General features: G+C 35.5%; 1 protein-coding gene across 1 annotated transcript; it reads right to left on the bottom strand.

The window, feature by feature from the left end:
• Positions 1-2015: 2015 nt before the first annotated feature.
• Positions 2016-10464, bottom strand: LOC132064799 (magnesium transporter MRS2-3). Its single transcript, XM_059457906.1, has 6 exons — positions 9912-10464; positions 7095-7331; positions 6815-6943; positions 6011-6171; positions 4755-5001; positions 2016-2492 (listed from the first exon to the last, which is right to left on the bottom strand). The coding sequence occupies exons 1-6, from the start codon at positions 10344-10346 to the stop codon at positions 2205-2207; spliced, it is 1497 nt and encodes a 498-aa protein (XP_059313889.1). The 5' UTR covers positions 10347-10464; the 3' UTR covers positions 2016-2204.
• Between the last annotated feature and the right edge of the window lie 1947 nt (positions 10465-12411).

Here is a 12411-nt window from a genome sequence, read left to right as displayed (position 1 = left end):
CAAGATCAATGTTCGATTTCACTAATTGTATACTAAATATTCATTACAATTCCCCCCCCCCCCCCCCCCCAAAAAAAAAAAAAAAAAAAAAAGATAATGAATAGGAACTAAGGACAAAACAAACATGGATACAAAAAGGAGATGATTAGTTTTTTTGGTTCATTAAGTCGAATTATGGTAGATAGGAATCAAGAAAGCATGGTGCAAAACATTTCTGTCCTACCAACTACCACCAAAATAAAGCCTTAGAATTCAATTCTTCTAAAAAGCACACAAGTTCGTAATATTAAATTTTTTACGCATAAACTTGATGGTCCTGAATTTAATTTTCACCTTGGATTGTTCCCAATTCTCATGACAACACTCTTCAGTCTTCACCTCCCAAGAAAAACCGTAAATGGCATTTTAGGCCCCTTATCTTTCTGCCATTTTTCACTTTCGGTCAGGCCCACAGGCATGTGTTGTATATCAGTGAGAGTGAACATGCACAAAACTGTACTTTGGGATTCAGCCTTAGATTCACAACCCGTACCACTATACCATACACACAAAAATACAAAAGCTGGTAACTTAAGTTGGCTGTAACAGGGCATGGATCTATCTCCTGCAAAACTTTACTGTTTTCCCTCAAGTTGCCCATGAGTTTTCTACAGTTTGATCCAAAATGGAAGTTGAATTTTGTTTGTCCAATTCCAGCATTTTTAGAAGAAATGGCACGGTTTTCGGATGGTCTTTAATTTGTCATTCAAAATTAAACTTATGCCTAGCGGGGCATAAGTTCTTTAAGGGCGCTGGGCATAAGATATGAGATAAAACTTATGCCTCGCGAAAAAGTTTTTTGACTTGAGGGACCAAAAAATTAAAGACCAGCACAAAATAGGGCCAAACGTGCAAACGGCCCTTCTTTATTTCAGTAAATTTACAAAGAAGATTCATCATGAATTTGTTAATTTTATGCTGGCTTTCCTTCAGTGAGCCACCAATTCGACACAAAATACTATCATTACCGCCTAATTTAAATAGGTGTGAATGCATGTTTAATTAAACATGGTTGAGCCCCGAACCCACATAAGTATATAAATAGGTGTGAATGCATGTTTAATTAAACATGGTTGAGCGCCATAAGTATATATACAAACGCATGCCATGCATTTATTGGTTTGGTGTACGCACCGGGTACGGGTAAATTTTTACCCGCAATCCTCCTCCTTTATCAGAACTTGGGACCGGCAACTTTATTGGTTTGGTGTACGCACCAGGTACGGGTAAATTTTTACCCGCAATCCTCCTCCTTTATCAGAACTTGGGACCGGCAACGTGAGCACGATCGCTCACACAATAATTTCCAGCAGTGTGAGCAAACTCACACAGTAGTTTTTGTTATAGGAAAATTACAAAGAAGAGGAGAAGAGATGGTCCAAGTTTTTTTTTTACATTTTTGCATGTATTATTTGGACACAGACATCACGGAGTAGGAAGAATTATGTTGATGTACAATATATTTCTTAGATATACCAATTAGAAACAGCTGGCATTAGCATCATAAATTGGAAGGTTACGAGGTCATGACATCAGTTGAAAGAGGACCACCAGAAAAGAAAGATCAGATCGTTTCAGATTTCAGTAGAAGAAAAAAGGTGAAGTGAATCCAGCACATATCCAGTCTATAGTGGACTTGGCCTTTAATTAACTCTCACTGCCAACACTGCTATCTTTCATGTAAACAAGCAGCATTGGATTTCACCAAACAATTTATCTACAACTTCTTACCAGTTTTTCTTCACCAGTCAATATGTGATGATCATTATGAACTTTATAAGCTCAAGTTTCAGAGGTGTCTGGTGAAAAGAAAAGTGACCCCCATTCAAAAGAAAAGTAAAGAAAGGGACTTGGCCTCAGATATGGTGCTCATCTTTTTCCTTTCAGGCTGTCATAAATTTACAAAATGTTAGGTAAAGCTAATGAGTCTTGTCAAATTGGAACAATGTGCTTACCCATAAAACAATTCCACAAGCTATAGAAAATTTCATCATTTAAAACCATTCGTCGAATATGCTTGAGCTATATACATTTTCAAGTTGAATATTTATTTGCGGAGAACCAGTGATACTTGTAAAATATGGCACACTATAGGGTATGGTAAAATTCACTTTATTCATCCGTCAAATTTAACTCAATGTAAATATGTTCACAATTCTCTCTATTCACTCCAGCAATTGCTTGTGCTTACCCCAAGCAATTGCAATCACATATAAGAAGAGAGTGCCAGTGGCACCACCACCAATTGTCCATAGAAATTCCGGCATCCCAGCTTTTGTCTCGTCAAACAGCTCAATGTCAATATTCATACCGAAAATTCCAGCCACAACCACAAAGGCGCTTACCACAAGAGTTGCCGTTGTTAACATGACTCCCATTTGCAAAAGATGGTTCTGCTTGTCATCCAGCATGATGTTGATATAGTCTTCTGTGTCATCCACATACTCGCGTAGCTGAAGAAATTAAAACAGATTCAAAAGAGAGATATCACAACAATGTAACAAACTAAAGTCCAGCACAACAGTGTCACCTATGTAGCTACAAAGTAGTAGTTGACATTAAATCTGGATAATGCAAAGCCAGAGACATTATACAATAGTACATGTCCAAATACTTGTGTAGTCAAACTTCATCTCTGATAATGCTATTTCAAAATCAATGTAATTATTTGCAATTAAAATTATACCACATGCAATATTAATGGAGTTCTCGTCTAGAATCCGAACTTTGAAAAGTCGGAAAAATTACTGAGCAAGGGGTAAGCTTGTAGAGAATGTCAAATTAGGATACGGCACTATCAAGAGATGACAAATAGAAGAATGTTGGTGCATCATCTAGATTGTATAATACATATGTGAAGTGGTGATGCATAATTATTCTGCAATGGTGCGCCTGATGGTCTATATTTGTTTCTTTTTTTCTTTTTGTTGTTGGAAAAGGGTAACAACCTATATCTGTTTCTTCTTATTTTTCTTTAATCCTCTTTGAAGAATTATTACCCATCTCCTTGGACATCCTTCTCTATAAACCAATAGTTGATTTGCAGTAGACTCACATCCTTCTTTTTTATGATAAGGTTTAACTCGCATCCTTCTAAAGCTTGGTTAACAGCCTAACACCATCATTCTGTCTCTGTCATTCTTCCTCAATATTAATGTAGCATCATTCCTTATAAATGAATGTAGTTGGTTTGCACTGGACTCTCATCTTTCTAAATCTTGGTGGCCCCACTGTTTGTTCCAGTTATACTTTCCTCTCCATTCCTCAATATTACCATTGACTTTGGGAACTGAACCTTATTTTCTCTTTTACCATGCCCTAAACTAATTATTTTGGAGCTAATTACCAATAATCCAAGTTGAATATGAGATGATTGGTAAATACTCAAAAATAATATGAGATGATCGGCTGACATCATTAGTTTATTTATATGATCAGGAAATTCTTTTTGGATAACGCAGACATAAGCTTTGTATCTACACATTTGCATAGCTGTCTAGCCTTAGGTGGTTCTGTAGGAGGTTTCTTCAACTCCAAAGCCTTCTTATTATCTCCTCCCATCCTATCCTCCAAAATCCTTCACTTCTTTGTTCTCTGAAAAAATATCATTCTGGTGGCATGCCAATCAACTATTGCCATGAACATCCTAGGTTGGTTCTTTTTATTTAAAGTTGATTACACGAGTCTCCCTCTAATTACAAAAGCCTCCCAATTGCCAGGACCCAGAATTACATGAACCTCCCTACTTCTAACTTTTATGTGACAAAGCTAGCCTTTTTCGACGATTCCTATTTTCTGTTATGAGATCATAAGTACAGCAAATAGAACAGAAATAACAATTGTACCTTCAATTTTTCTCTACATCCTTATATCGTTAATCGTAATCATTAGAAAAAGGAGAAACAGGGCTTGGGGGAGTAGTCCCTTCAACACTCATTTGGACAATTTGAAGGGAAATGTAATCGAAGAGTCTCTCGATAGAAGGAGAACTCTTTTGTACAAATTTTAGGGAAGATTACTGCTTCTTTCTTTCTTTTTTCTTTTTTTTTTTTTTTTTATTTATTTATTTTTTTTTTTTTTTTTTTGGGTGAACTTTCGGTCAAAACCATGAGATTCCAGTTAGCATTGATGATTGCTGAGATTCATAAAGAATCATATATTTATCTAAATTCTCTACTTACTTCATTAAAAAAGTGAGTTTATAGAGAAAAATGGAATATAAAATAAGTGGAAACAAAGGTCACAACAGCTAAATAAAAGTTCCATACAATCAACAGATAGATTTTGATGAAAGTAGTCGGATTTACGTATATTTACATAATACTCGTACAAAGACACATCTAATAACATAGTAGTTGAGTTTTATGAAGTCTCAATGTGATAAATCAGATAGTCTCTAAGGGAGTCTTTACCTAAGTAAATCGGGTGCTTAATTGATGCAATGAGTTTCATGCACCTTTCTGAAAGAGCGACAAGCATCAAGATGAACATTTATTGCATCAATAAAGCATCCGGTTATCATTGTTAGCTAGAAACAACAAGGTAACATTTCCAAAATATGACATTAGATAATTTTTACAAGAGGTGGTCAAATTACTTGGTGTAAAGCATTAATTCATATAGAACAAAAAGTAAGGAATGTAAATGTCTTGAAGCCTATACTAATGATTTATATACTCATGAAAGTAATTCAAGCGTCTGGGAAGGTCACTCACAGTGTTCAGTTTATTCAATGTACCATCAATTTGAACAAAGTATGCTTCCAAGAGCATTTCAAGCTCCTCCACATCAAGATGCTTGCTTATGGCACTTCGAGTCGTACTAGTATGTGTCCCACGACTACCTCGGCTAAGAGCATTAGGACCACCAAACAAACGTTCCTGCTGATTGTCAATATGTGGAATGTCGGCATCGTAACTGGTGGAACCTGCATTTGCGTCCATCGAGATTTCCACAGGAACCCTGACATATCAAATAGATTGAAGTTTAGGAATAACATAGAAACACTGATTGACATCATAAACACCTCTCAGGGACGGGAAAGAGCTTTTTTTTAATGCTTTTAAATAACATTGATCAGAAGTTGTCTCAGTAATGGACCAGATTAGAGCAGAAATTTATCGTACTAGCATTGTTTTGACAGTCAAGAAAGTCATCCACACTAGTCCAATTTTTCCAGACTCTGGGACCCATTCGGTTTGATAGAAGGACTCTATAGAGAAGTATAAGGCAGTAGTATGCTGTAGGGATACTCATTCAGGGAGAAGACATGACACATTGCTTCACAAGCTCAATGTGGTCAAATATAGATGATGAAACAGCAGAAGAAAGAGAAATATAAGCACAGTATAGAACCAATAGTATCTCTTTTCATTTTTTAGAAAATAAAGGACCAATAGTATCTCATCAGGTGGAAGCACCATTAACACCATCATGTGTACATACTCTAATTTTTTTTGCTGGCACATCAGATCAACTATAAAGAGTAATGCAACTCAAGATTTTGTGAGGATCAAGGTATTGACTCTATTGGAGCTCAAAAGATTTTCTTATTTAGTTATTCATACAATTGCGCTAAAGCTCTAGAAGTAAAACGAAGCAGGGACAAGGACTGCAGACTGGAGATCCAGATTGTGGTGAATATTTGAGATTTCAGCTGCTCCGAAGATCTTTTATCATCTGTCAAGGTTACTTTTACTTATTCACTTTTTGAATGGCAGTGAAGATGTGGATAAAGTAGCACTCTTTGGATAATATTGTCATGAATGGACATCCTGGCCTCTCCCAAATGCATTTAGTTATCTACAAATGTGACTGCCGTTTTCCAAAAACAGTTTTGAAATTATACTGCTTAGGCTCAACATGTTGATGATAGACTACGGAAGATCTTTCTAATTAACCAATAAAGAGGAGATTCTGAAACAAAAAAGGAAAGGATAAGACATCAAAGTATCAGCAATATATAACATACCTATCATCCATGTTCGACTGAATAACTTCCTCATCGATGCCATCTTGGCCACTTATAGAGGAAACAGAAGAATTGTCAAGTTGTTCCATCAGCTTGTCAGTCAAATACATCTCGGCCATATCTTCATCATCATCTAGTAGATGCTCCAGTTCATCTCTGACCTACTCAGAGCAACCACTCAGAAAAAAGGAATACAGTAGTTCATTTTCTAACCCTTTGTCCACCAAAGTGCTCAACGATATTAAACGGGAAAAAAAAAAAACTACAGCGTTTCCTTAATATTGTGAAATCAGCAAATGAGAGAATTCTCTTAAGAGTGATGCTAGAGATCAATATTGAGGCTTTGATCTACAAGTAATTTGCAGACTATAACAGCAGTACCTCAAAACTGAACCATTCTAACAGATGGTAAGTGCTAACACTTGCTAGAATACTAGATTAATGCATGTTGACCTTCTAACAGGGAAAAAATATTTCCTGGGTATCAGCCTTCTTAAAGAAATATACACAGAGATAAATTTCAATTGAATGGCATTCCTTAAATGTCCATTTACCATGCAAATTTCCATGCCTTGAGGTTCTGGTGGAATTATAGAGGAATAAGACTGAATAGATCCTTGTGGGTATGTTGTTGTTGTTTTAAGACTGAATAGATCGTTTAAATGTCAAGAGCATAAAATATACAGACAAAGCTAGCATATCAAGTTTTTGACTCCACTGCCAGGTTTCTCGTGGATTATTCAGTAATAGTCAAGCAAGACTGCTTGTCTACCGAGAAATGCAGAAATTTTATCAACCACATACCTTCTGAACACGTCCTGTAATAGCAACCAAGCGACTTTTGATTTGACGAACTCGTTCCAAGTTGAGAGTACTAATCTTTGATGTCAGCTTATCTAAAGCAGGATGAGCTTCTTGCTCCAGTGTCCTTGCCTGCTTGAAATAGAACCACATAAACAAAGACCAGAAAGAAAGCAAAAAATGACCAATAATGACAGTGGAAAAGTAACCAACTCAAACAGAGCAATTAAGACATGTAATAGTGTTTAGCACATTTGAGTAAAGCAATAGAATTATTCTTCACCTCATTATCCAAGCAACTGCAAGCAGCCTCTAGGCATGCCTCCAAAGCAACAAACTCAAACGGGAGAAGCTTCGGCCCGTCTCGATTCTCACCAGTTTGCTGCTTCCCATCAGTCTTGTTCTCATTATTTGCTCGGAAGCTTGCAGAAAAGTTTGGAGGTGAAACTGCTCCAGATTGTGGCTCTTCCATATCATACAGATTTGTCCAATCTGCATTATCGCAACCCCCTCCAGCTTCCTAATACACAATTATCACATTTTATCAGATCAGTAAAAATTACACTGCCTAGTCCCCCCTCACGGATCAAAGCAGATATAAGCACAAAGTTATAGTTTGAGCACAATAATTTATTCGAACTGAGATAGGTCATAAAATCTAAAATTTTAAGCATTAAACCTGAAGTTATAAAAAGAAGTCTATTATGAAACAAAATGAGAAGGCAAAAGGGTTACCCTTGAAGTTTCTATTTAGATGGTCTTAATACAGATGGTTCCTAAGGGGATGATTAAGTAGTTGAAGGCTTGAGGCAATAAGTGTAACAACCTAGAGATCCCAAGAATCCCACTCAGGTTTACCCAGCATATGTGCTTGTAAGCTATGTTGCTCGGACATTTCTAAAATGCCGCGGGGTGTGTGTCGGATCCGACAAGGGTGCGGCAACCTTTTTCGAGATTCCGAGCAACATAGCTTGTAAGCGGTAATAGACTGTCAGTAGATTAGTTAAGGTGCGTGTAAGCAGTCCCAAACACTACATCATGAAAAAGAGGTATACATACATTCCATAGAATGGAGTATAATGCAACTTCTTCACAACACTACAATAGTCAGTTACAATCATGAAACTAGAAAACCAGAAATTCTGAATAGAGATCCAAGAAACCTGCAACAGTAGCACTAGCAATGTACAGACTACTAGTAGTATAAAAGCTAAGATTCTACATATTACAGTATCATCAAGTAAAGACAAAGAAGAGTAACAAATATTATAGATTAAACACCCCCAAGAATCAAAATGGAAAAGAAATCATTCTAAGGGTGTGTTCAGTATGGAGGAAAACATTTTCCAATTTTCGCATGTTCCGTTGGTCAAAATGCTTTGGAAAATATTTTTGTAGGAAAACAATGTCCTTAAAAATGAGTGAAATGACTTCCCTCATATAAGTAGGAAAAACAAATTCCATAAGTAACATTCCAGGTTCATTATCTCTTCTCCGCCCACCCAACCCCCACCCCACGCCATCCCACCCCCATAGTGTTTTTCTAGATTACATATACTTATCGAACACTAGAAACTAAATAAACAAGCAACTTGTTTTGCAAGAGAACATTTTCTAGGAAAACATTTTCCTTCGTACCGAACACACCCTAAGTTGGATTAGTTACCTGAATCTTCAATATCCACTCCCTCTGTTAGGTACAAAAGCATTAGAATCCCAAATTTTCAGATAACCACTATCCATACAATTTATTAGGGTTGATTATATGATTCTTCCGCTTTACTCAGGTACTAAAGCATAAAAGATTGATCATTTCTCAGAATATATAATATGCAAGAAACCTACAGCAGTAACACTAGTAATGTACAAACTACTACTGTAGTACAAAAGCTAAGATTAGACATATTACAATATCATCAACTAGAGACTAAGAAGTGTAAGTATTATTGATTAAACACCCCCAAGCATCAAAAAAAAAAAAAACATTCTAATTTGGATTGGTTATATGAATCTTCTATATCCAATCCCTCTGTTGAGTACAAAACCATTAGAATCAAAATTTTCAGATAAAAACTATCGATACTTTTGTTTTTTGGTAACACTGTAAACATTAACGCTGTTTGTATTCTTAGGCCTCAAACAGAAGAAAAACTAGTTACATTTGTATTCTTTGCATAATCCCTCTACATGTATGTACTTTCTTGTACAAGTAAAGTAAAGTTAACCTATCAACTAACTCTTTCTTGATTTGAGCCACCACCATCTCAGTATGTACAGTTAATCCTTTAAACAATTTCCAATCGCGAGCCCTCAAAGTATGATAGACCATAGCCCCAAACAAAATGGCAGCAAAAATCTCCCTCTAAATTACTATCCATACATTCTACTGTGGTTGGTTATATGATTCTTATATATCCTTTTCCCCTTACTCAGGTACTAAAGCATACAAAAATTACTCACTCTATTCCAATTTACGTGGCACACTTTCCCTTTTAGAGGCTGTTTGGATTGGCTTATAAGTTGGTCAAACCAACTTATAAGCCATTTTTAACTTATTTGAGTGTTTGGCAAAAATGAAAAACAGCTTAAATTAAATTAAAAAGTGCTTAAAATAAGCCAAAACCAAGAAGTTGCTCAACCCAAACTTATTTTTTTGGCTTAAAAGCCATTTTGGTTTGACCAATAATTTTACCCTTTTATCCCTTATATTTTCTGTTAATTCCAATACTACCCTTACTTCTAAAAATCCTTTAATCCAAACACGTAACTGCTTATTTATAAAATAATTTTCAACACTTAAAAGGACTTTAAACACTTATGCTTAAAAATCACTTTTTTTCAGCTAATCCAAACGGGCTCTTAATCTATCCCCAAAAAAATGTAGCCTTTTATATTTAATTTACAGTCACACAAATATCTAACACTTATTCTGGACCACAAGTTTCAAAAGCTTTCTATCTCTTCCTTAAACTCCGTGCCTAATCAAATGATGCCACGTCTTCCTTAAACTCCGTACCTAATCAAATGATGCAACGTAGATTGGGACAGAATGAGTATCATTTTCTTTATAAGCTAAGCATAAAAAAATTGATAAAATAACCTGAGACTTAGTAGCTTGATGATGACGCAAAATTCTCCTTTGAAGCTCTTCAACAAAAGGAGCAACAGAAGGATCTCTAGCATTAAGCAAAAGTACCTCTTGAGCAGTAATAATAGCCTTAATATGTTCCAAATTAATAACAATAGCCTTTTCACGGCCCAATACAGTAGATGGATAAGACAAAAGCGGGTCCAATATACGAAGATCACGGGCCGGAAGCCCAGTTCGTCTCATAATTGCATGTTTACCAGCTTCAACAACTTGGGTTTGTCCACTTGAATCTAACAATAGCCATGACCGTACACCTGTCGCTTTCTTACGTAACCCTACTACGCCGCCAGGGATGGCGGCGGTGTTAGGGCGGAGTAGATCCGCCACGTCATCGTCCGGTGATGGAACGGTGAATTTTGGCGGTGGTGGTGTTAGGCCTCTCATAATTTTCGTTTGAATTAATGGGAAAATGGTAAATTATTTGTGTATTTGATTGTGCTACCCTACGTCATCAAAATAACTAATTCTCCAGGAATTTGACTTGTTTTCTTTTGTCGTTTTATTTTTTTGACATTTTACTTCCAATATAGATGATGTACAGCATTGATAATGACAAGATTGATGTAATCTAATTATGATAACGAATAACAGCACTTTTCACCGCTTGATAATTCATAATTTTCAGTTTAATCTTTGTATTATTTCATAAAGCAGGAGTATTTACGTAGAATCTTTTATGTAAGAATAATATTATATTTCAATTATTTTTAGAACTATACTGCTGGTAAATATGAGATAATTGTACAACTTAACATGACACGTGAGTAATTAAATAGTGAACTAATTGGTAATAATAGTAAATTTGTGAATATTCAACCGCAAATAGATCAAAAGCGTTCAATTAATCGAAAGTCAAATATACTTAATCAGATATAACAAGGACTACTATTAAAAATTATCAATAATTGAATTATGAAAAAAACTATTAACCCTACAATAATTATAAGTGAACAAACATGTATGACAAAATACCAAATCAATAGGCAGATCCCTTATTTATTTATTTTTTCATCGTAACTAACCATTTTGTATTACTGCATCAACAGATTACATAATTCAAACATAGCCTTAGCATCATGTACAATCCAACTTGGGAAAAACATATCCCAAGAGATCTCCTTCAGTGAAGAAATAGAAAAACTTACTAAATTATGAGCTATTTTGTTCCAACATCTTGGGATATATATAAAATCGATATGATCAAAGAAGCTTGATAGCTTCCAGTTGTCTTCACGCATCACTTCTTTCTCCCACGAGATAGCCACTCGTTTCTGGATCATATCAACGACATTTTTAGCATTAGACAAAATCTTGACCATTTCCATCCCTTACTGTTAGCATGTTCAAGAGCATTTCTAATTGCAATCGCTTCAGCGGTCATGGCTTTCCTCACATATTGGATTGGGGATCCATGGGCATGAAGTAGTTTCCTAAGGCTATTCAAAGCCGCAAAATCAATACTTGCCCTCCGATTATTGGTCTGCAATCCTGCATATGTAAACAATAAAACACCATCTTGAAGATTTGTTAGTTTAAGCACATGCTAATTTTCTATTAAGGAGCCAGAAGATAGACTTGTAGTTGCTAAATTTTTATATTCTTCATACTCAAAGAGAGACTTAGAAACAATATCTCTTGATTCTAACCTTTCCTGATTAAACACCCATGCATTCCTACCTTTCTAAATTTGCCACATAATATTAATGCTCAAATTTAACAATTCTATAGTTTCAGGAAAAGACTTAGTATTTAAGAGCAATTCATACTAGTAGACAGAAAAATCGATTATATTTTCAATACCAGACCAATTAATTGGACAATGCTTCCACACAAGTTGAGACCGAGGACATTTGAATAACATATGTTCTATATCTTCATGTCCAAGGCCACAAACTTTACATATACTATCCACATTCTTTAGTCTTTTTGCTAAATTACTATTGACGGGTAAAAAGTTAATCACACATTTTCTTAAAAAAGGTTTAAGCTTATTTTTAATTCCTAACTTCCACGGAGAATCCCAAAAAGCTTCTAGGAAAAGAGTGACAACTTGAGTTTCTGAATTTTTCATTGTCTTACCCACCAAATTCTTTGCTAAGTAGTAACCTGATTTAACTTCATAGTTTCCTGTTTTTGTATGGTGCCAAATTAATCTATCATTTGAACCTGTAGTAGATATTGGGATAGATAATATAGCTTCTACATCTTCAGCTTCAAAGGTCAAATTTAGCTCTTGTATTTTCCATGTGTGCTTATCTTCGTCAATTAAATCTGAAACCATTAAATCTAAGTTTCTATGCCCATGAATACTCTTTGGAGTAAAACCTTTATTATTTGGTATTCATGGATCAATTCAAGCATTGATATTCTTCCCACCAGAAATTCTCCACCTTAATCCTTTATTCAAAATATCTCTTCCCCACAAAATGCTCTTCCACACCCATGATCC

This window comes from Lycium ferocissimum, chromosome 7 (genome assembly GCF_029784015.1).
Source record: "Lycium ferocissimum isolate CSIRO_LF1 chromosome 7, AGI_CSIRO_Lferr_CH_V1, whole genome shotgun sequence".
Classification (NCBI taxonomy): domain Eukaryota; kingdom Viridiplantae; phylum Streptophyta; class Magnoliopsida; order Solanales; family Solanaceae; genus Lycium; species Lycium ferocissimum.
This window is presented reverse-complemented; position numbering and strand designations above follow the sequence as displayed.